General features: G+C 48.5%; 1 protein-coding gene across 5 annotated transcripts in view; it reads right to left on the reverse strand.

Moving 5' to 3' along the window:
- PLB1 (phospholipase B1) overlaps positions 1–25,368 on the reverse strand; it is a 142,131-nt gene that overhangs the window by 54,241 nt on the left and 62,522 nt on the right. For all 5 annotated transcript variants that reach the window (XM_045073879.1, XM_013048404.2, XM_045073878.1 and 2 more), the window contains 7 exons: positions 20,299–20,367; positions 19,436–19,510; positions 17,393–17,456; positions 10,876–10,934; positions 8,867–8,940; positions 7,300–7,343; positions 2,046–2,154 (listed from right to left, as the gene is read on the reverse strand). In XM_045073879.1, coding sequence (XP_044929814.1) covers positions 2,046–2,154; positions 7,300–7,343; positions 8,867–8,940; positions 10,876–10,934; positions 17,393–17,456; positions 19,436–19,510; positions 20,299–20,367 — 494 coding nt within the window. The remainder of the gene's footprint in view (positions 1–2,045; positions 2,155–7,299; positions 7,344–8,866; positions 8,941–10,875; positions 10,935–17,392; positions 17,457–19,435; positions 19,511–20,298; positions 20,368–25,368) is intronic.

Genomic DNA, 25,368 nt, shown 5'->3' on the forward strand with positions numbered 1-25,368 from the left:
GGGAGAGCTTGACAAAGTGCTTAACCTTGCAAACCCTTAGTTTGGTCCTGTGTAAGATGTGCATGGGAAGCACGCCTTCTCCACTCAGTTGTCGGATGCATTAAATAGAGAATTTAGAGCAGCACGTGGTAAGCCTCCATATTAGCAACGACCCACTGAATCCCGTCTCCTATCACCACCGCCATCCCCTCTCTCTGGCACCACCCCAGCAGGACACAGTGGTTGTCATGTCTTCACAGGGGACTAGGCAGGTATCAGATCTCCTGGGCGGGGATCTCCTTGCGTCTTGGTTCCCTCATCACTGGAAGCCATCAGGATGCCTGCTCTGAGGACCAGAGCTGGAAGATTACTTGAGCCTCAATATCACCGTTAAGAAAACCTGGGTGTGTGACCTGCACAGAACATGGGGCTAGTAAACGTGAGGGTGCCTGCTAGGTTGGGCACAGCAGGTATATAAGATGGGTTATTACCAGACCTGGGCTAGGGCCTGCCAGGCACAAGGAATACAGGTCACGTGGTCGAGGTGACGCATTTGTTCAGGCCACTGTGCCTCTTTGTGCTACAGTTTCTTCATCTGTAATATGGGAGCAATAGTCACCAACCCCTCCCTATGACTCAGGAAGTGCTTGGACGGATGGATTACTTGCACAAAAGGGCCCCACGGCTTTGAGGAAAGCAGGAGAGAGATCCATGGTCATATGAATCATGAACTTTATGTTCTCCACCAAGGACTCCTTCTTGGACGCCTCCCTGACCTAATCAAGCTTACAAACATCTCTCTGGATACCACTAGTTGACATATGCTTGGAAAAAAACCAAAATTATGGTAATATTAATGCCAAAATTTTGGGGCAGTCAATTGGATAGCCTTTCACCCTTCTCCCACCAAAAGGAAGACGAAGCCACAGAATTTATTATGAAACGGATTAGGTTTTGGAAAAATTTCTGATTTGGATGACTCCCGTCCTGAATAAATGGGAGTTACTCAGGTGAACTGTAGATTCGGGATGGTGTTGAAAGCTGGTTAAATGATGTCAGGGAATCTGGGAACTAAACACAGAATCCCGAGGAACTACGTGGCAAAGAGGTTTGCGATTATTCTGGAAGAAAAATAGGATTAAGAAACAGAGAGGACCTTTCCATATTTTTTCTAGATTGGATGCAGTATTCGCTTTTGTCTGACCAGGTGGCAAATCCGAAAAAGCACCCTAGGCTTGGGGATCAGGGAGAGAAATGGAGGTGCAGGACCCAGGAAAGCTGGCCCTGCTCTCCGGTTCTCAGGAACCTGCCATTCAGGGTGCACGGACCACAATAATGGTCCCCTTGCTCCCCAACAGTTTCCCCAGGCAGGTCCCACAGCCCTGCTGCATCGTTACTAGCATGACTATGCTGACCCAGTGTGTGTGTGTGTGTGTGTGTGTGACTTATACCCCCCAGAACTTTCAGCTTTAACACGGCATCGAGGATCATAACCGCCCCATGGGACAGGTTCACCGCCAGCCCCATCTCGGAGGCTAAGGCTTCAGAGGCTGGGGCAGGGGCGGGACGTGCGTGCCCGGACTCAGACGCTTGGCTTCCCTCCTGGGACGGCTCTCTCAATGACCCAGCAAAGATGCAAAGAGTAGAGCCTGCAAAGACTGCCTGGAAAGCATGTCCCCCCGCCCACCCTGCCCCGGGAAGGGAAGGGCAGGACAGATGGAGCATTAACAGAGTCATAAAAACTGGAACTGGGAGTCTGAGAGTCGGCCCCCTCTTACCCAGCCATCTTCTGTGGACAGGAGTAATGTGCTCCAAGCATATGCCTGGCATCAGAGTAAACTGTGACTAGTTCCTGGGGTGGTATTGGGGGTGGGCTAATATGTTTCTATGTCCCACAGTGAGGGACACCCCCAGGAGAGCCATTCAGTCCAGTCTTTGACCCCCAGAACTCTCCTGTGGACCAAGGCCCTCTACCCTAGCCTTCAGCTCTACACCCCAATCTAGGCCAAGCCCCTGACTAGGTCCCCAGAGGATCTGTGTGGTCCCCCCCAAGCTCCCCTACTTACTCAGCTCGGTCTCCTGCCACAGCCTGATTTAGGAAGGCTCCAGGGCTGTTTTCTTTCCCGGTGCCAACAGAGAAGCCCCTCAGGGAAGGGTTGAATTCCCTGAGGATGTCTGGAAACACAAAGAAGAGACACATTTAGTAACTATCCTAAACCGTCTTCAGATTCCTTCGATAAGTGCCGGTGCATGTCAGGGACAAGGGACCCTCACCCTTAGAGCCCTTAACCTTACTGTTCTCTCAACTTGGAAAGAAGGTGTCGAGTAGGCTGACGCTTAACCAGGGCTTAACAAATTCCTGCTGAATAAACGTGAGTCTGGCTTTGGTGCTCCTCTCATGCATTTTTCTTTTTGTTTTCTTCTTCTTTTTAAAAAATAAATATTGAATTTATTTATTTGGGAAAGAGAGAGAAACAGCGAGCAAGCGAACATGAGCAGGGAGAGAAGGAGAAGCAGGCTCCCCGCTGAGCAGAGAGCCTGATTCGGGGCTCGTTCCCAGGACCCCAAGATCATGACCGGAGCCAAAGGCAGTGGCTTTAACCCACTGAGCCACCCAGGCGCCCTTCTTTTTACGTTCTTGATGGTATCCTTTGAAGCTCAGAAGTATTTCATTTTGTCCAATCTGTTTTTAGTTTTGTCACTTGTCCTTTTGGTGTTATATCTAAGGAGGCTTTTTTAGCCCAAGGTCATGAAGATTTGCTTCTATATTTTCTTCTAAGGGTAACTTTAGCTCTTAAGCCTATGATCCATTTTGAGTTAAATTTGTATACGGTATGAGGTAGGAGTCCAACTTCATCTTTTGCATATGGCTGTATAATTATCCCAGCACCATTAATTGAAAAGACTATTCTTTCCTCATTAGTCTTGGTACTCATATTGAAAATAAGGTAACCATACGTATGAAGGTTTATTTATGGACTCTCGATTCTATTCCATTAATCTATACGGCTATCCTTACGCTAGTACCACACTGTCTTGATTATTGGAGTCTTATTAAGTTTTGAAATCGGGGACTGTAAGTCCACTGAATTTGTTCTTTTGCAACATTATCTTGCCTATTCTGGGTCTCTTGCATTTTCACATAAATTTTAGGGTCAGCTTGTCAATTTCTGCAAAGAAGCCAGCTGGAATTTTGATAGGGATTATATTGGATCTGCAGATTAATTTGGGGGATGCTGCCATCTTATCAATATTAAATCTTATGATTCATGAACATAGGATGCCTTTCCATTTATTTAGGTCTGATTAAACTTCTTTCAGCAATTTTTTTTAAAGATTTTATTTATTTATTTGACAGAGAGAGATCACAAGTAGGCAGTGCAGCAGGCAGAGACAGAGGGGAAGCAGGCTCCCTGCTGAGCAGAGAGCCCAATGCGGGGCTCGATCCCAGGACCCTGAGATCATGACCTGAGCCGAAGGCAGAGGCTTTAACCCACTGAGCCACCCAGGCGCCCCTCAGCAATGTTTTGAAATCTTAAAAGCATAAAAATGAACTTTGTCAAATTTATTCTTATGTATTTTTGATGCTATTGTAAATGGAAGGTTATCTTTTAATTTCATTTTGAGGTTATTAATTGCTAGTGTACGGATATGCAAAAATTAATTTTTGAAATTTTGAAATCTTGCTGAACTCATTTATTAGTTCTAATAATTTTTAATTATTAGTTCTAATAATTTTAATATTATTTCTAATAATATTTAGAAATATTAGTTCTAATAATTAATTCCTTCAGGTCCTATATATAAGGTTGTGTCACCTGCAAATACATATAACTTTACTCCATTTCTAATCTTGATGCTTTTTCTTGCATTTTCTTAACTTTCCTGACTAGAACCTCCAGCTTAATGTTGAATAAAAGTGTCAAGAGTATACATCTTGATCTCAGAAGGAAAGCATCTTGCCTTTCCTCATTAAGTATGATGTTAACCGTGGGCTTTTGTAGATACCCATTATCAGATTGAGAAAATTTTCTTCTATTTTTAGTGTGTAGAATATTTTTTATCATGGATATTAGTTTTTGTAAAATACTTTTTCTTATCTGTCAAAATAATCATGTAGTTTTTGTCCTTTATGCTCTCGATATAATGTATTATATTAATTGATTTTTTATTTGCAACTAAACTTGCATTCCCATATAATCATGGGGTGTAATCCTTTTTATATGTTGTTGTACTTTGCTTGCTATATTTTGTTGCGGATTTCTGCACATACATCCAAAAGGGATATTGGTCTGTAGTTTTCTTTCCCTGTAATATCTTGGTCTTATTTTTGTTATTAAGATAATAATGTTAATAAGATAATATATTAAGATAAAAAATACTTACGAGGGGTGCCTGGGTGGCTCAGTGGGTTAAGCCGCTGCCTTCGGCTCAGGTCATGATCTCAGGGTCCTGGGATCAAGCCCCACATCGGGCTCTCTGCTCACCAGGGAACCTACTTCTCCCTCTCTCTCTACCTGCCTCTCTGCCTACTTGTGATCTCTCCCTCTCTGTCAAATAAATAAAATCTTTAAAAAGAATACTTAGGAATATGTAATATCTTTGTCTTATTCTTGTTATTAAGATAATATAATTTTTATTATTAAGATAATAGTATCTTTGTCTTATTTTGTTATTCTCATAGAATGAATTGGGCAGTATTCCTTCCCTTTACATTTTTGGGAGGAGTTTGTGAAGAATTGTTGTAAATTCTTCTTTCAGTGTTTGATAGAATTCAGTAGTGAAACCAAAAAAGCCTGGGCTTTCTTTGGTGGGCAATTTCAAAATTCAATCACTTTGTTATGTATCTATTCAGATGTTCTATTTTTGTCTTGAGTCGGTTTCAGTCATTTGTGTCTTTCTAGGAATTTTACCATTTTCTCTAAGTTATCTCATTTATGGGCATACAATTATTCAAAACACTCTCATAATCCTTTTTATTTCCACAGTAATGCCTCCTCTTCTGTTCCCAATTCTGAGGCTCTCCCCCTCTCACCCCCCTTGATCAGTCTGGTTAAAGACTTGTCATTTGAGTGCATGATCCGTTCAATCTCATGCACTCTGATGTCTTTACCACACTGGATCTGCACTTGACTGTCACTTTTCCATCTCCCCAGCTTGGCTGAGAACTCCTGAGAGCAGGCTCCATATACACCCCAGACTCTCACATACGCTCAGCAAAGGCCTGTGGACTGAATGAAGGATGACGCAAAGCTGACGAAGCGTGGGAGGTGTGCTACGAGTCACGGGGTTACTGAGAAAGGATTCCAGGCCCGAACTCTATTCTCTCAGCTCCAATACGGGGCATTTTGCCCCGGTCTCGCAATCAGCTAGGATATGGGAAAGGAATGGGCAAGGCACCAGCCATCTAGGCATCAGGCCAGGTGGCAGAGTCTTCTCTAGGACCAAGTTCTGCAATAGGACCTACACAACACAGAGGCATTGGACTCCTTCCTTGTGGCTTTGGGGACATTGTGCCCAATGGATAGAAATTACTCTGATTTCTACTCAGTAGAAGGAAGAGCTGTGAAGTCACTAAAGCCATCTGGAAATAGAAAGTGTTGTCCTTGGTTTCCGGTTACTGGAGGAAACCAGCACAGGCCAGCTAGCTACCTATCAGGAAAACCATAAAATGGCACTCCGCATTGTTTAGACTGAGAACTTGCTGGTTTATGTGGTTATCTATGCCAAAAATGTTCCATTACCTTTCCTTTCTTGACGAATTCTAGTTCTTAAAATCGCTTTCCAGAAGGCAGCTTTAACCACCTTCCTATTTATTTCCCTTTAAACATGTACGTAGCTCTAATTGTTGGTACACTGGCCTGTCTTTAGGGAGACGCACCCAAAGAAAATGTGATGATGGCATGAGGGCAGGGACCTTGGTTCATGCTCCTACTTCCCAAGCAGCCAGAACTGGAGTCTTTGTTGGATGAAATTGAAGAGGGAGTCAAACTGAGCTTCTATTCTGACCCTAAGTTCTCAGAATTTTTCTAACCCATTTTCATGCAGTTATCTCTGTGGGGATTATCCGGCTCCTACAGTCAAACTGTCCTCAAAGCTCTAGGAAGGAAGAATCTGAACAGGCAATGATCCATCGCTGGGCCAAGTGCATGGGGGGGGGGGGTCCACCTGGGGGATGGGGGGAGGACTGTCTCAGTCCTTCTTGAATCACTGTAGCGAAAGGTCTTGAGCCATTAGCCATTTCTAGTTATTTTCTCCACGATAATAGAGTGGGAATAAAGTGGTGGGATATTGTGTAGGATATTAGAGTGGGAACTGGTGGGCCCATGCTGGGCCAGCTCCTGCCCAGTCGATCACAGTCACAAATGCAGCCCAGACTACCTTCCCTTGCAAGAGCAAAACCAATAACACTACATGAGGCTCGATCAGTCCCCCCAGCCATGTGGAGATTAAGCCATATCTACCATCAAAGTCTCAGAGCCTTACCCACCTCAGATAACTTCTCAGTTACATTACATACTGAGATATATTCCAGACTCTCACATATTGCAAAGGGGTAATTACAAGAAAAGTCAATGAGATCGGGACCAGTTAAGTTTCTTAGGCAAGATTTTTAGGTAGAAGGTGGGAAGGGAAAGTAATGTAACGAGAACATTTCGTGCATGCATGCTTTAGGAACACACACTGTGATGTGTGTGCGCTAAGGAGAAGAAAAGGACGCCATTCAGAGAATGTGGCTCAAGGCTTTAAAAAAAAAAAAAAAATCATTCCTAGCAGGCCATCGCTGAAGTGACTTAAGGGAAACTTTTGGGCCCCAAACCCCAGTGTGTTTGCATAGCCTGCACAAGGTCGCTTCAGCCCTCACGGCGGCAATAGAGGCGTTTCCGGAGAGTCACACTCAGGAATTCAGCATCTTTGCATGCAGTGGTGCTTGATGCTGCCCCGACCCAGGTCAATGCCTCCCACAAAGGTGCTCTGCTCAGAATGACAGGCAAAGCGGGTGCCCTTTCCGGCTTTCTAGACTCATTTCCTAATAATGGCTTGCACTAAGATTTGGCCTGAACTCTCTTCTCCTCTCTGACTCTCTTCCTTCCTCGGACGAATAGTATTTCTTCCAAAACACATCTCTCCGAGGCTTTCCCGACGCTCACCAAGCAGAGCAGGGCCCCCCTGCCTCGGGGACGCAGCGCCCCCTGGCGAACGCGGCAGAGTGGCACCGCCCGGCTCCCTGCCGATCCCACAGCCGCCACCAGGAGGCGCTGCAGAGCCGCGCGGGCGAGCCCGCCTGCCAGCCCCCAGTCCCGGGCAGCGCGTACTCACTTGGCAGGGTGGTGACGCTGTTGAGGTTGTGATCGCCTCCGCCACTGTGGTGGGGGGAACAGAAAAGAAAAGGGAGTCTGAGAATGCCGGCGACGCCAGAACAGCTCAGACGCTGCCAAGACAGGCCTTTCTCCTTCTGGGAGACACCCGGGGGCTTGGGCTTGTCGTTTCCTTATTATTGCAGTGGAAAACCAAATCAGGACACAGCAACTCCTCTGCCTTGTCCCCACAAACCGGAACATCCAGCCAAGGAATGGATTTATAGGCACGACAGACTTTGTGTTGGTTTTTAACTCTGAGTGTTGACATTGGGGTCTGGGAACCAAGTGGGCCTCTTCACCCTCTTTTTAAAGGCAAAGCGACCCTTCCCTGGATGCCGAGCCCAGTCGTGCCCCACCAGCCACGGCCGCTGGGCCTGGCTATTACCACCGACAACAGAGTGGAGAGGTTTGCCCTCTCATCCTCTCTTTCTATTTGGCTTAGGAAAACCTGCTGTAAAAGGGTGTCTTCTAGGGTGCAACCCATCTTCCAAGCTGCTTCTAAAATTCCAAGGAAATCAGAGTTGGATGGGTTTCTAGGCATGAAAATATGGAACATTCCAAAGTGTATTGGATTCCCTGCTTTTCCATATCCCCTCTTTCTCTGCCAAGTATGTCTGGGAACATTTAAAAGGGTCTCAACATGTTTGGGGTTTATTTCTGTGCAACGTCACAAGGGAGGATGCCAGGGATTCAACACTCTGCTTCAGTCTGGGGCCAGAGATGCCCGATTCCAGGCTGAGGAAACAGCAAACCTGCCCTCTCACGCTTGGCAGGAGCCGGGTGTTCAAAGCATGAGTCCAGCTCCCTGCAGCCAGTGGCAGCCTGGATTTGATTACAGCCAAAGCAGGAGAAGCCGGCATGAGGCAGTCACGATGGGGGAATGTGCCAGATTAGGGGTCAGGAACCATCTGCTCTACTTTCTGTTCTTTTGCCATCTGGCTGTGTGACCGCAGACAGGTTACTGGCCCTCTCTGAGCCTCGCTTTCTCATCTGGAAAATGAAGCCCCTTTAATAATGATGCCTGCTACCATTTCGATCTACTTTGTGTCAGGCACCATGCTGGAGGCTTAAACTCTAACCCTCATGATAGTACTCAGGCAGTATTAGCATCCTAGCACTGACAGTAAGGAGACAAGCTCAGAGACGTTAAGTAACTTGCCCAGGGTTGCACAGAGCTGGGCAGCTAGGATTCAGGCACAACTCTAGTTTCAAAGGCCACTGCCCCTTCTGAGCTTATGCCCCAGAGGGAGAAATGAAAGCTAGGGAATATTTTCAAGCCAAACATTTGTGCAGTTTCTCCCCCAAACTCCTCCTGCTCAGGTCTCAGTTCCTGTCCTGGGAAATGTAGTGGTTTGGGGAAGCTTTGCTTTCCTTCCTCCAAGTAAAGCAGAAGTGTCTCATTGAAAATCACTCATCAGGTGGTTCATGTGCCTGCTAGGGGAATGGTTTTCTGGGATGCTCTGGGGTCCCCCCTCCTCCTGCTGCACTGAAGGGGTCATTCAGGGTCTTACCACATTCTTACTCACCTCCAGGACAGGCCTCGGTACTGAGTCAAGACATCTAAGATGTCCCCAGGCTTGGATCCGGCCCCATTACCTGCCTGACAGGGAACATGGAAGGGTGAGTTTCCTTGCCTGCTGGCCAGAAACTCCCCGATTCTGGGTCTGGCTGGGAACGCCTGGGCACCCCCTAGAATCCAGAGTCAAGATAGGCCCCAGTCCTGATGTGCTTCCTGCTTCACACAAGTTGAGCGAGAGCTCCCGCTGGAAATCCTGGCGCCAACCACAGCGTGGCCTCACCCTAAGAAACCCTGCCCAGACCCAGATCAGGTGCACCAGGCTAGCAGAACTGCTCTGGAAATTAGACAGCGGTATCCGTTTTTCCAAAGGACACATTTCAGGGTCCCATTTGCCTCATTCTTCAAAGTTGTGAAACAAAAGCCCATCACAGTCCTTTTATATCAATATCACTCATGTACACACAATTTAAAAAATAGAAGAAAATAAAATGTCATATCCCTACCCTTCAGTTGGAGAGAGAGCCTGGTCTTTTATTTATTTATTTTTTTTTTTAAAGATTTTATTTATTTATTTGACAGAGAGAAATCACAAGTAAATGGAGAGGCAGGCAGAGAGAGAGAGAGAGAGAGGGAAGCAGGCTCCCTGCCGAGCAGAGAGCCCGATGCGGGACTCGATCCCAGGACCCTGAGATCATGACCTGAGCCGAAAGCAGCGGCTTAACCCACTGAGCCACCCAGGCGCCCCGAGCCTGGTCTTTTAAAACCTCAACCTGGACACACTCTGCAGGTGCATGACCCTGGCCTAAAGTGTGTTACTTCTAAGCAGGGCCATGGCAAAGGTCATGCTGAAGACTGGTCTCTCAGACAGCATGGGGAGAGGCTGGCCTCCATGAGAGAGGACCTCCCCCAGCCCATCGGGGGGACCGCTGCCCTCTGGGGCCCCATTCCTCCGCCACATGCCATGAATGTTACCCTCCAAATGGTGCCTCCCAGGAAGTCCTGAAGAACTGTGCCGGATTCTTGATGAGTCATTATCCCGAGAGAACTTGGAGGGGACCAGGGGTTGGAGGGTAGCAATACCAGGCCATGCCCAGCAGGAAGTGGTTGGGATAAGCCATGCTAAGGACCAGCCTGCCTGTCCTTCCAGAAAGTTAGGAGCAGCAGGGGGTTTGGGGTGAAGAGTCGTTGAGGGGTCATGGGGACACAGCTGCAGTACAGGGAGAGGATCCGGACTTGGAGTCGGGCTGGTGCGAGCCCAGCCTCTGGGAGCTACGCAGCCGTGGGCACTCGCTTCACCTGCCTTATGTGTTAAGTTTAATCGCATTTCACAGGACTGTGTGGGTGAGGCGAAATGAGACAGGTCAAAGGCTGAACGGCCACATATCTGAACAGTGCCTGCTGGCCTTTCTGGAAGATTCCGCTGGAGGCCCTGAACTCTACTGACCCAGAGAGTAGCGGCTGGAAACGTCTGTAATGAATCACTACTGAGCAGAAGCACGTGTCTGGGAGCCTCTGGGACCCTCCACCCTGTCTCTCTAGGGCCTGATTTTGCTTTTCCTGGATAGCACTTTGCACGCCTGAAGGGTCACCGTGGAGTGGCTGCAGGAGTGAGCAGGGACCATTTTCCCACTCTCTCTCCCACTCCCCCGCCCCACCAGCACCTGCTCCTGTGTCCTCCTCTCTTCTCCCTCCTTTAACTTCCTCTGGGACAAGTGCCAGGGCTTTGAAGGAGCCTCGCACCACAGGGGAGACCTAGTCCGATCTGCCCACCCCTGCCAGGCTGTGAGATCTGTCCCAGCTGCTCCCTCTGAGGTCCCCCCACTTCCTGCTCGCTCCGTCATTCCAGCGTTGGGAGAGGAATACGAGGTTAGGCTGGACGTGGGGGAATGTGGGGCCAGGAATGCTGGGTCCAGGGCCGGTGGGCTGGAGAAGGGCTGGAGATGGCCGCAGTGGAGAGTTCCTCTCTCCGGGATCTCCTAGGAGTCAAGACCGCCTTCCACAGTGGGGGTAACTCACCGTGAGAGAGTCACCCAGGGCGCCTATGACCTTGATGTCAGCCGGCTTCAGCCTATGAACTGAGAACACACACCCATGAATGGCAGAGAGAAAATGCATGAATGAAAATGAATGAAGACCTTCCTGGGAGACTGAGAGAAAGTCCAATTGTAATAGCAACTCAGTTGGACAGAGAGTCTAAGAGCCCATCCTTGTCATAAGGTTCCACGGTAGCAGCTGCAGGGTCCACCTGCCCTCTCCTCCTGAGGATGCCCTTGGAGGCTCGGGAGCTGGACGGCGGACCCATCTTTGGGCTGGTGGGGGGGGAGGCGGGGCATGGTGTCCGGGGCCTTTGGTGAGAGCTGATGCCACCAGGTGAGCAGATCCTGTTGGGGCCTGAAGCCGCCCCTGGCCACTCGGTCTGAGGATGAGGAAGGAATTGTGGCAGAGATGCAACCAACCCTTCATCTATTCTGGGATCTACTGATAATTGGGATCAAATTTTATATCATCCATATATTGATGAACAGAATCAGCTCGGCTTTTCTAAAGTGAAAAGGAACACGCTTTTATACCAGTGACTGATTTTAAAAAAAAAAACAAACAAAAAACAAGGTGAAGTTCATATAACATAAAATTAACCATTTTAAAATCAATGATTCAGGGGTGGTTAGCCCACCTGCAATGGGTGTATGACCATGACCTCTGTCTGGTTCCAAAACACTTTTCTTTCACCCCAAAGGAGACCTGTACTTATTAAGCCCTCACTCTCCACGCCCCTGAGAACCATGAATCGGTGCTCTGTGGATTTTCCTATTCTGGGTATTTCATATAAATGGAATTTTACACCATCTGACCCCTCTCGTCCTGCCTTCTTCCCCTTTCTATAATGATTCTGAGGTCCATCCGTGTTAGAGCACAAGCCAGGATTTCATTCCTTTTTTTTGCTGAATAATATCCTATTGTATGGCTATAACCACATTTTGTTTATCCATTCACCTGCTGATGGACATTTGGGTCGTTCCCATCTTTTGGGTCTTGTAGCCATGTTACTATGAACATTCATATTATAAATAAATACAAACATTTACTTATAAATGTCTGTTTCCAATTATTCAGGGTATATAGTGAAGAGTGGAATTGGCGATCCTAAGATAAGCCTGGGCTTAGCTTCGTGAGGAACCACCAAACTGTTTTCGGCAGCCCAGCTCTACTTTGTTCATCTTTGGAGTTTGAGCACATACTGTCATGTAGCCCAGCAGCCATTTACTCGTCTGATAAACACGCTGACCACCGCTCAATGGCCGGGTGCTCTAGAGACGACAGAGGGATCAGAAATGGGGAGAGAGAGGCCTCCAGGAACTCACAGGCTAAGGAAGAAGTAAGAACCGCCCAGTTATAATTATCTATAAGCTGATAAACCCTCTGGGAGACAGAGAGTGAAGTTCTGGAAGTTCTGGACTTACAAGAATGATTTACCCCCGTGGCGGGGGGTGTATGAGGGGGGTGGTTCAGAACAGGCTTCATGGAGAAGGTGGTGTTTGAACTCATGGCATGACGAGATAAGGATGGGGGAGAGGGAGGTTGGGGATTGGAGGGACAAGCATCAGGAATGCCTGTGGTATGGTAAAGTGAGAGATGTCTGTAAGGAACAGACAGTGTGACTTAAGTGGAGGGTCTGTAAAGGAGCCTAGCACAAGATAACATTGGAAAGGTAGATTAGGGCCACAGGCCTTTTATGCCCAGCTAAAGGCCCAGTAACAGGACTATTGCTACATGTATAATTACTTGCATGTATACACTTGTACTGCATCTATCTACCCCTTGACCTAATACGCAGATGAACATGAACACAAACGCATGTTGAGGACCACAACTTAAATTCCTACACTCTCAGTGAGGCATCCAATGAAACACAGAGCACCAGATGGTTTAGACCCATTGCTTTTGACCCACAGGACTACACAGAGCCCGCTTCACCCATCAATATCCAGATCATGGTTGTAGAATTCTATCTGCACCAGAAGCCATATTAGCATTCAGTAGAAACAACGTTCAAAGGGATCTCCAAGTCTTATCTCCTTCCCGAGAGACATCTTTTCTACCTGACTTCTATACCGTCTGCGGATGGGGAGCTGGTGCTCCCATGGAGGATATGCTCAATGGAAAAGTAAAAGTCCCTGCCTCTTCCTATGACAGCATGCAAACTGACACACGCATAATTGTGAATGTGTGTGTGCAAAACATACAGATCAGTGGTCTCAAATTTGAGCATGCATCAGAATCATCTGGAGAGGTTGTTAAAACACAGATGGTCTTCTTACCCCCAGAGTTCTGCTTTAGTAGGTCGTGGGAGGGGTTGGGCTAAGGATATGTGGTTAGAAGAACAATATCAAATCACAAAGCCAGCTGCACAACATTAGCACACATCCATGGGGTTGAGCCTGAGAACTTGAAAATGACCTCTTCTCAGAGAAATTGGGCTATGGGTAAAAAAGGCAACAAAACAGAAAATAAGACCTCCTCCCCTCAACTCCAGAGGGCTTATTTTAGTTTCTGGTGATGACAGTCAATCACTCTGTTCTTGTTGCCGTAACGTGTGACATACACAGTGAACACTGTGAATACTTGTTAGTGGGCAAAGGCTCGGGGAACTCTTTGAAGCTGGCACAATGCGGAGGAGATGGACAGATGTGCTTCAAAAGCACATTACAGTTTGCTAAAGAGGCAGCTGAAACCGGTCATCCCATCACCTAAATTTGTAGCAGACAAAGGAAACATACACACATACATGCGTGCACGTGTGTCCACCTCTATCTATGTATAGATCAATCAATGGCGGGGGGTGGGGTGGGAGGGGGGAGTGGGGGGGGGTGTCCTCCTGTTGGCCGGGAAGGATTTCCTTTGAGAGATAAGAAACCAAATGAGCCAAGCCTACATGGGAGGAGTCTGACTTATCTGGGATTTTATTAAGACAGAGCCCCACATATTTCATTTGTTTACTATCCTGTAGACCTTGATTTGAGCTTTGCTAATATCATCATGTATGACAAAGACCCAGCCTGCAAACCCAGAAAAGTGCTTTAGCAATTGCTCTCCTTGGACCAAGAACTATTTAGAGATAAGATTAAATTTATATGGTCTGATTAGCTTAACATTATCTGGTACAAACTGTCCACCACCCTGAAAAGAGCTGATAAATACATCAATAACTCATCAAGATTTCTACAGTGGGGGCCTCTTATCGGAAGGCCATCCAAGCTATGATGGAATGTCCTGAATAATGAGGAAATGGCAGATGATAGAATGGGGAAAAGACTGGACACTTTGGAGTTTTGTCTTGTACAACCCAACAGTTGAAACCACCCGGGGCCATCATCCGATAAAACCAGCCTTCTCTTAATTTTTAGCTACAGGCTGCCTAACCCATGGCTCTCTGATTTTAGACACCTATGTGAAGACTCCTGCAATGGTGGTAAACTGCTGGGACAAGGTTAGAACCTTGCTTCTGCCTTCGAAGTGCTTCACTGTGGAGTTATCTGAAGAAATACGCACATTGCACACAGGAGCTCAAGAAATGCGTTCAGTTGAGTTACAGGCTTAATTACTGGCTCTGTGTCAGAGACTTTGCCGCTCTCGAAGCTTTAAATGATGGAAACTACAGGGAGAGGAAATACTTATTCATCCAAGTGTCTTCAGCTGATTTTGGATTTGCTCAGCCAACTGGTCCCGCTGGGGGGCAAGCAGGCTCTCAATCCCTGCGGGGCATTGTTCCTTCCTTCCTAGTCCCAGCCTCAAGACCCATGAGCAGGTGGTGTGATGAGAGAAACATTTCCAGGGCCTACGTTGCATGTTACACAGTCGGCTCACAGCAAAGCAAAACCCTTAGCGCTCAGCTGGGGCTGTAACTTGGGCATTTTTCCTACCAGCTTTTGAATCGCTGGTTTTAGTCAAATGGGTACAATGAATGATGTCAAGGACTTAGAAAGGAATCGAAGTCTTCAATGAATGTAAATGAACTGTTCTGACTTTGTACTGTTGGTGACAGTGGCATCTCTATTTGTGGATCTCTATTTTCAAATCCTATGAAGTTTTCCCTCTGCGTGGAATTAGCCTCTTGACTTCAAGATGGCCAACTTCAGCAAGGAGCGAAGAGCCACTGTCCTCCAGGCTCCTGATTGCAACTCTTTTGTTTGCAAAAGGCTACTCTTTTTCTCCCTGGGAAAGCCTCAGGTCAGCTGCAAGGCACAATGTATTTTTCTTAGTCATCCCAAATACGCTAGGGGCAGGCCATGGGGTAATATCAAATGAGGTAAGGGGTACCTGGGTGGCTCAGTGGGTTAAAGCCTCTGCCTTCGGTTCAGGTCATGATCCCAGGGTCCTGGGCATCGGGCTCTCCGCTCAGCAGGGTGCCTGCTTCCCTTCCCCTCTCTCTGCCTGCCTCTCTGCCTACTTGTGATCTCTGTCTGTCAAATAAATAAATAAAATCTTAAAAAAAAATAAAATGACACAAGGATGTACAAAGTTAGAAAGCCCACAGGAGATAGACCTCCACAAAATGCACATATGCACCGCCTGGGAGGAAAAATGGGTAGCTTTTATCAATTCCTCTAGCTGCCAAGTACCAACCGGTCATAAAAAATTACATCAACTTTATATATCTCATCCCAAAGCCTCATTGATTGGTGGAAGGGGTTTATCCCCTGTGGGTCCCACAGGGAATGAGTAAGGCCCCCAGGTTGCTGGGACTGTGGCCTGTTGATGAAGGCAGTCCCCAATGGTGAGACATCACTTTTGGTTAGCTCGGGGTATCTGTGGGTGGTTGGAGAGAAACACTAGGGAAGCAGGTGACAAGGGAGGCTTTTGAAAGAACTCTGAAGCACAACGGTTGTTTTATATAGAATCTTAGTGGAAAACTGCCTTAATGGAAGGCACTTAGATCTGGTCGGTTGGAAAGATCTTTTTCAACTCAGAACTGTAGATTTGCTAAAATAAAAATACTCATTTAGATTAATTCCATGAACATCCGCTGGCCTCCTGTATGTGCTGAGTCATTGGAGGTGTAAAGATGAGATGGCCTGGTCTTGTAAGTACGCATCAGAGTCTACCATCTCAATTAGAGATTGCAAACATGATCTCCAAAGCAGTGAACGATCTTACCAGAAATATGACAATTATCAAGGAAAACTAATGATGTGGCCCCATGCGAAGTCTTTTTAACTACCCCAGCAATCCCAAGGATGGCTAAAATGTTTAATCAGAGATCACGTGCAGTGATGAAACGTGTTTTTCATTATTGTCCAGTTAGCTGTGGCCATTTTCTTAAATGACTTTCAGGCAGGACTCAGAAAGGCAGGCCCTGCTCTCATTCAGGAGGGCGGCTCCCCAGCATTTTGGTTCCATGCCCAGTTGCTTAGATCAAGGAGACGGAAGTCTATCCATTTGCTTATTCAGATGGTCCCTATCACCAGAGTATCTTCAATCTCAAGGTCTTAAGATTTCTTGTGCATATCTCTTCAAGTGCCAATGAACACAATAATCTCTGGGGTCAGGGAATAAAGAAGAGGTTCACATTTTTATCTGGGGTTTGATGTTGAGATATGTTCTACGGGATGGGTTGGTTATCATCGACATGACAGGAACATAATCTAGGCAGATTGCAAAATGCTTTATAGCTCATCCTCTCAGAATAAGATTAAAAAGGAGATGGATATCATTTCTCTATAAAGACTGTAGTGATGGCAACGTTCAAATTCTGCCTTCCTATTCCTGCCTACGTCTGTCCGTACATATATAAGTACACCTTTGGGGTTTGGCTGTAGGACGGTCTATGTTAGAAGCTAATAATTTGTCTCTGCTGTTAAAGTTTTGCTAGCAAACTAGCCAATAGGGAAGACTGTCACCAGGTAGGAAGGAGGGAAAATTCTAAAGACTGAATGGATGTCCTCACGAGCGCCTTCTCACCTATTCCAACCCCTGCAACTTAGAACAAGAGGTGGCTATACACCGAAGATTTGGTACAGGCATTTTTAACTAGCTTGCTAGTCCTATGACTTAATTTGTGCATGGAGAGCTCAGACATCCAGGAAGGGTCAGGCTGACAGCTCACTGTTCTAGTGCTCAGCAAAAGGGAACGGACTACAAAGATCTATGTCCCTGAAAGAATCCTGCTAAGCACAGTGACATCCCCAAATCTGAATTCCTACCTTGGAAGTCAGCTAGGAGGCATTCAACAATCATCAAATAAATGAATGAACATGCGAACAAGTCAGTGAACAGATGAGTCACCCTCTAGGACCAAGCAAGCACAGGAACCTACTGCACTATTGTGGGACGTTCCTGGGCTGATGTTTTGAGTCCTGTAGGCCAACACACAGCCTCCCCTCACTTCCTCAAGACCACCATGGCCATGTGCACACAGCCATCACTCTCAGGCTGCCTCACCTGGAGGGAAAGAGCCCTAAGACTCTAAAGAGCCCTAAGTCAATGATTTCAGGCCTCCACGGAGGTTAAAAACCACTTGACTGGAGCCCCGTACCTGAGGTGGGAATTGTGTTGGAGGGGTCCTTGTCTGGGCAGGTGATTTCCATCCTGTCTCTCACCTGCAATGAGAGCACAGAGAAGGAGAAATGGATCTTGCGACGTAGAAAATCAGATGAGAAGCAAGGCCTTATTTGGAAAACACTAGTCAATGGAGAAACCTAGGTATGGCTTAAGATCCTCCCTCTCCTTCAATACGCCTCTCCGAGTGCCCCTGACACCCCTTCCTAAATGCTCCCCATCTTGTCCCCTCTCCTCCAGTCCCTCCACCTAGGCCTGTGCCCAGGCCTGTGTGACTCCTTCCTGGAATATTGCAGGACCCATAGCCTTCGGTCCCATGGGCTTCCTCCCCAGCCCCAGAGCCCAGACAGATGGCGTGCTCTCCCTCCCAACATAACAGAACTGTCACCCTGCTGCCCACATTCTCAGTGAGAGCAGGGATTTTTGTCTGTTTCATGTACTGTATCCTTACAGCCCCAAACAGGGTGTAGTAAATGCTCGATGAATATGTGTTGGTTGAAAAAACTACATTTCTGTTGCACCAACATCGGCATGAAGTCCGTCATCCTTAGCACATCCCAAGAGGATGTGACATTCTAAACCATCAGCTCTTGGCTCAGTTCTCATGCTCTCCGTGCCTCTCCCCAAGTCTACCTCCATCCCCGCCTTACCTTTCCCTCCCTCTGGTCTCTACCCTTGGTCATCCCTCAAGGCTTGGATCATTTGTACTCTTTGAGAAGCCTTGCTAACCCTCTCTGGCTGGTTGCTTCTTCTGTGTTCCAGAATACTCATGGAAACTTTAATTATAGGACTCACTCCACCATGCTACGATTGCTGGTTGGTTCCACTGGGCTGAGTTCCTTGTGACATGTGATGTATTTTATTCGTGGTTTTCTCTCTTACGCCTGCTATTCCCCCATCCACCCACCCATTTTGTCATTTGACAACTAGTGACTGGGCACCTGCTCTGAGGCCCCGAATTCCAGGCGTACACAGAAGGTATTCAATAAATGTATCCCGAGAGAATGTATTGCTCCCCCTTATCAGATGATGATAATAGCAACACTCATATAGAACTCAGGGCATACCAGATACCAGCAGACGGGCTTTATACTTACTAACATATTATAATTGATTAACAACTCTATGAGATTGGGCTGCGACTATCATTTCACAGATTTAAAAAACACCAAGGCACAGAGATGGTAAGTGCCTTGCCCAGTGACATAGAGCCAGTAAGTGGAAGAGTCTGGATTTGAACCCACAGCTGGTCTTCTCACCTCACGGTACCACGCTGCCTCCCGGATGTTTCCTCATGGCTGAGGCATTTGTTAGAAAGTGTGGGACATGTTGCTAAACCAAGGGTCTTTCACACTCCATCTTTCAGGCTCTGTGGTGGGTCAGCTCTGCCTGTGCCGCCTGGAGTAAGTCTCACCCTCTTTTACACAACAGGGAGACGGGGAGGCACAAGTACTAAACTGGTCTCAGCTCATATTGGCCCCAGTCCTCTGAGAATGAACGAGCACGTCAGCCTTCAAGTCTTTCCTGGCTCCTCAGAGGCTCGTGGGCTGCCCTATCGAATCTTAACAGGAACCTATCAGAGAGACTCCTGAGACAGCCACCCCGTGAGAGGAGTAAGTGTGAAGTGACCCCTGCAGGTGTGCGCCAACTTGGCAGGCCTTTGGGTCTCCATGCCATCTGGTTTCAGACTTTACCACACTTCTCCACATTTTTCTTAACTTTCTCCTCAGATTCAGGGCTCAGATGAGTCTAAAAGGACTTGTTGCCAGAGATTTGCGCCCCAATGCCTCCCTGAAGCCTCAGGGAGAGCTTCCTGCGGACCCCGCAGACCAGCTTCAACCACGGGAGGCGGGGGTGAGGAGGGGAGTGGAGTGGCCACACACTTGACCCTTCACCCTTTCCAGCCTGTTCACGGGGTTCCAGAACCTAGAGGACCATGGGGAAGGTTCCAAAGATACAGCAAGGGGTCCTGCCCCTGGGTCATCTGTATGTTTGTCAGTCACAGAAAACCTCAGCCTACCTCATGCTTCTCTTGAGATTTTGACAGCCTGGGCAGGGACTTGCTGTTCTTGTAGGTGAACAGATAGGGATTCTCCTGCAGAGGAAGGGGATACATTGTAACCATGACCTGGAAATCATTATGGTTCCTTCATCACGGCTGTGTCAGCCAGCCATGCCTTTGGCCAATTTGAAAAAATTTCATACCCCCCTTGAAATGATGTCAAAGCCATCCTCTGGCTTTTCTTCTCTGCTCATTAGTTCTCTGAAGGAGCTTATTAATACTTTGAAGTTTCCAGTTTCCAACTGTCAGCATCTCTTGCTACCCAAGCTTCACACTATCAAAGTACATGTATTTCCACAAAAAGAGAACTTAATTGTAAGCTTCCTGGCAGCCAAAGCAAAGAGGGAAATGGGTGAATTATATAGCTCTTATAGCCTAGTAATAAAAACTAAAGCAGCAAGCAAGTCAAACATTAAACTAGCATCAAATGATAAAAAGGAATTCTGATTTGTGCTCAGTTTTTTTTCTTTTCTCATTCATTTATTCAGTAGCATTAATTCTATACCTGCTACATTTTAGGCATGTTATTTAAGACACCCATCCTCACAGTCAGGACCGTGTAAGCCGTGGTTTTGGTCCTATGCCCTCCACAGGTGTGGGCCTCAGTTCTGGCATCACGAGTCCCTGACCCACAGGTGTAAACTTTAGGTGTGTTTGGTACGCAAAGCTGTGCCCAGCCTAGAATAGCCAAGCCTAAACTCTAATGGGGCTCATGTCTCAGTCAGGGAAGACCCCTTGCCACAGAAAAGCCCACTTCTTTGTGGCCCTATCTCTCGCCCCAACTCAGCCAGGGATCCCCCCCCACCCCAGTTCTGACCTACCCGAGAGGGACAGGTCACTGGCCTCTCTTTTGCACCGGATGGCTCATCCTTCTGTCCCACGGGCTTCATCTGGAAAAGGAGGTGATCTTTAGAACAGGGAAGTCTTGGGTAAGACTTGCATAAGGGGCCGCCTCCTGGGGTAGTACTGACAGGCTCACTTGCCCAGTACTTCTCTGAGCGTGACCTGGACCTTCCGGCAGCACTGGCATCACCTAGGGACACATTAGAAATGCAATTCTCCAGCCCCATCCCAGACCTACAGAAGTCAGAAACTTTGGGCTACAGTTCAGCTCTGTGCGTTTTAATAAGCCCTCCAGGAGATCCCAGTGCACGCTCCTGCTGAAGCGCCCCAGAGGAGAGAAGTCAGCTTCCTAGCCTTCTGCTCCTGATGTTCCAGAAGTAGACACAGAATGCCAGAGATCGTGAGCTGGGACGGGGACACCATCACTGATGAAACTTCCCTCAGAGGGGAGAGCAGGCATGAGAAGGAAGGCCAAACACTTGGCTTATGTGGAAGGCCTGCAACCTCTCCCCAGGGCTTCCCCTCCCTTTATGTTCATGAACCCCCACGTCCAGTAGGGAAGGAAAGCCTCTGCTACCTGAAGACGGCTTTCGTGGCTGTGAGTGAGGCCAGCTATGGGCTCTGCCTCAAGTCCCATGTCTTTAACCGGGACCCAGAGACACAGACATGAGGCCCAGCACGGCCCTCCACTCCCAAGCAACTTGAATGTCCAGAGGTTCTGGAATGAGTGATGGTGGGCTCAGGGCTGATCTAGGCAACTGCTTGATTACCGAAGCCCATGGAACACAGAGCGACGTGCCTGGTGCGCCAGCAGGGGGCGCAGCACGTGATACACTCAGGTTGGAGCATTGAGAGGCAGATGGGAAAAGGCAGGCCCGGAAGGATTCAGTGGGAGATGACTCGGCCATCAGAAAGGATGAAGACCCGACTGTTGCAACAGCTTGGATGAGACTGGAAGGAGATGATGCTGAGTGAAATAAGTCAAACAGAGAGAGTCAATTATCATACGGTTTCACTTACATGTGCAACTTAAGGCATAGCATGGAGGACATTAGGAGAAGGAAGGGAAAAATGAAGGGGGGGATCCGAGGGGGGAGACGAACCACGAGAGACTGTGGACTCTGAGAAACAAACTGAGGGTTTTCGAGGGGAGGAGGGCGGGGGGATGGGTGAGCCTGGTGATGGGTATTAAGGAGGGCACGCATTGCATGGAGCCCTGGGTATTACATGAGGACAATGAATCACGGAACACTACATCAAAAACTGATGATGTCCTGTATGGTGACTAACAGGACATGACAAAAAAAATTTTTTAAAGAATTCAGTGGGGACAGTGGATTGTTTTTTGAAAAAGAGAGGGTGAGAGAGAGAGAGAGAAAAAGAGGGGGAGAGGGGGAGGGGGAGGTGTAGAGAGAACGAGAGACAGAGAATCTCTAGCAGACTCTGCTGAGCACAGAGTCTGACACGGGGCTTGATCCCAGGACCCTGAGGTCATGACCTGAGCCAAAATACAGAGTCGGATACTTAACTGACTGAGCCACCCAGGTGCCCCATGGGTTTTTTTGTTTTGTTTTGTTTTGTTTTTTTAAGATTTTATTTATTTATTTGACAGAGATCACAAGTAGGCAGACAGGCAGGCAGAGAGAGAGAGAGAGAGGAGGAAGCAGGCTCCCCACTGAGCCCGATGAGGAGCTTGATCCCAGGACCCTGAGACCATGACCTGAACGGAAGGCAGAGGCTTTAACCCACTGAGCCACCCAGGTGTCCCAGGCTCTTTTTTTTTTTTTAAGTTCCTTTTTTATTTTAGTTTTTATTAAAGATCTATTTTAGAGAGAGAGAGAGAGACCTTGCACTAGTAGGAGAAAGGGTGTGGGAGAGAGATCCTTAAGCAGACCCCCCCACTGAGCTTGGAGCCTAACGAAGGGCTTGATCCCAGGACCCTGAGATCATGACCTGAGTTGAAATCGAGAGTCAGCCACTCAACCAACTGAGCCACCCAGGCACCCCTCAAGTTCCTTTTGTTCTCTTTAAATGGTCATCACACACGTGAACACTTGAAGGAGGAGGCAGGTTTGAGAGAACACAGATTTCCTCTTGTACCAGCTATGCTGCCACTTGGGAAACTCGTGTTTCCTGTCAGCCCTTCTGCCCACAGGTAATAGGCTCTTTGTCCCTCATCTCCCTTCCAGTGACTTGACAAAGAACACAAAAGGCCAGAGGCTACCAGATGGAGTGCCTGATCTGGCTCAGGCATGGGCTCTGCCATCCTCCATGAAGATTTTAGATTCTTCAGCAATATCTTATCCCGGCGTCTGTGCCCCATAAACAAGAAACGAGGAGAGACCTTTACTCTTCTTGGGATTAGCTCTTCACCCAAATGGACAAAGTCAGATAAGAGAGGGTAATTAGCCTAACCTTTTGGAAAAGGAGTGGCAACCCTTTAGCTCAAAGGCTGAAGAAGGAACTGGGGTTCCCATCTTCTTTCAGTTTTATTCTGAAGGTGGACACACCTAGAAATAGGAGGTCCTACCTGGAATGTTCAAGGCTGTGCTCTGCAAGGGAGTGTGCCGTGGCCCGCCTTCTTCTCGTCTCCCATCTTCCAAGAACTTAATCACATCTTACTAATTCTGGTGTAATGGACATAGCAGAGCCCCCCCTTTTTTTTAAAGAGCCTTCAAAAGGGAAATTCAGAGGATTGATTCAATATTTTCCTTTAAGAGTCTTTCCCTATAATCTCTTGATTAGTCTCCTGCATTCTTCCGCTCCTCTAATGCCCTTCACGTGGGCTCGGACCCTCTACCCTCCGCAGTGCTCAGAGATCATGCAGAATGACGTGGCCCATCCAAAAGTCCCCTCCCACTGTCTTCCCCCCCGCCCCACCCGGCTCTGTGCCCTGCACAAGTGCATGTCCGCCCCAGGGACCGGCAGGGGCTGCTCTCTGTGCTCTCACTCTGCTTCTCAGTCCCGGAATCACCCACCTTTCCTCCCCATGGCCTCCCTGCCACACAGGAACTAACCGGAATGTGGGAGGGATGACCTTAGACATTCTCTCCCAGGAGAATTCCTGAGGGTTCTCACCCGGCCCCACAGCTCCAGTGCCTCGCATGGGGCTTGGAGTACAGTGTGGGTAGTGGTGGTGGTGGGGGGTGTCTGTGATTGCTGGAAGGATCTGGGAATCGAGCTCCCCAAGCGTGGGTTTCTTCAGAACTAGCATTGCATAAGAATTATCAGAAATTATTGAGGCGGTGACAGGAAGGGTCAAGGGAATGAATGATGTCTCCCACACAGAACCCTGCAGCTTTGTGCCGGGAGCCCAGCTTCCGTCTGCAGGTGTGTCAGGCTGGGGCAGTCCCAGGGGTGTTTCAGGGGCAGACCTGTGCACCCCCTCTCCTCCCGGCGTGTAGTCCTTTCCTCTGCTGGCCCGCAGAGCTTACATGTCTGCTGGGGCTCGGCTGGGGGGAGCAGATATGGGTGTAGCCCGCACAACTGTCCCCTCTGTGGTGTCCTGGGGACTTGAGCCCCAGTGGTCACAGTGACTGTGCTGGCCCCTCTGTGCTCCCCATGGAGGGTGGCCCTCATTCAGGGCTGTCTGTGCATGTGAACGTGGGCTTGGAGGGACATAGCTCACTTTCATCTCAGTGGTCTCCGTGGAGCCCAACCCAGCAGAGACTCAGGGAGGTAGAGGCAGACACACTCCTTGCCCTCCTCGTGTCCCTAGGAAGACACAAGAGGGAACCCAAGGGGGGAACCACTCATGTATTTTGCCATGGCCCTTTGAGGCTGCCTGAGGGATGTTACACCCCCTTGGCGCAGTAGAGAAAATGGAGGCCCAGAAAGACCACACAGCTCAAGCAATAGCCCAAAACATGGCTGGAACCAGAACTCAGGTTTGCTGGCTCTTTACCCAGAACCCTTTGTGCTCACCATTTCTTACGGACTAAGCCCTGCTTGCAGGAGCGGCCCATGCACTCTAGCTGCTGTGTCCTCTCTGGGAGCCCTGGATGGTCTGCCTTTCCCCCACAAGGAACCCAGCGGACAGACACACGGGGGAAGCCCTCCGTCTCCCAGGGCCCGGCGGCAGGGATCTCATGAGCTCTCACTGGGAAATGACTGGAGGTTGGTTGGATGGGTCTGGAGACTGTGGGGGTAACAGCCCACCCAGGAAAGCTGCCTCCTCCTCCTCCTCTGAGCCCTGGGGACACCTACTGTGTCCTAGCCCTTTGGCCTTGAGTGTGAACCTTTCCATTCCCATCTGTGTGCCTGCTCAGGCTGTCCTCATTCTCACCCTCAAGTGGGCCATAGGGCACCATGGTGAATGTGAAGGTCAGAGCTCGCCCTCCGTCACGGCGGTTCATTATATCACTGAGGCCATGGTCACCCATGACGATCGACAGCAAGATGGAGGGCTAGAGGGGAGAGGAAGTGGAGAGGGGTCGGGGGTGGGAGGGGGAGGGAGAAGAGCCTTTTCCCTGGATCTGCTCTCTCTGGCATTTGAGGGTCTTCATTTGTCCCCAGGGCTCTTGATCCCCATGTTTCCTCTCCCAGCAGACCACCCTCATACCACCTCTTGCTAATGCATTAGCTGTTTCTTTTCTCCATGCTCTTTGTTCCTGAAAGTCCTGGTGCTTGGGGACGCCCATGCTGACCTCATCCAACACATCCTACAAAGCCAATTGGAATCGCATCCCTGTGGGGCTCTCTCGCCCACCGCATTTTTGGGTGCATGGTCTAGCACATCATGGCCCACTGAGTTCAAGTTTACTCTTGTTCTTCTGGGTTGTCTGACCCCTCCAGCCACACCCTGGGTTCAACGAGGGCAGAGGCCATTTGGCTTGTCTTCTGTTACCTCCTCGGACCCAGCGTAGGGCAGGGCACGTTGTAGGGGCCTTTCCACTGCTTGGAAGAAAGAGGAACATAGAAGGAGGAGGAGAGAGGTTTGGCCGAACTGCAATCAGCCCTTCTATCCCCCCCATTCAGGAGAGAGGACAGAGGGAGGGCAGCCCCTGGAGGAAGGGCCACATTCCTTTTCTCTGACCATCCCAACAGCA

The sequence above is a fragment of the Mustela putorius genome, unplaced genomic scaffold, assembly GCF_011764305.1.
Source record: "Mustela putorius furo isolate JIRA1106 unplaced genomic scaffold, ASM1176430v1.1 tig00537293_pilon_pilon_pilon, whole genome shotgun sequence".
Classification (NCBI taxonomy): Eukaryota; Metazoa; Chordata; class Mammalia; order Carnivora; family Mustelidae; genus Mustela; species Mustela putorius.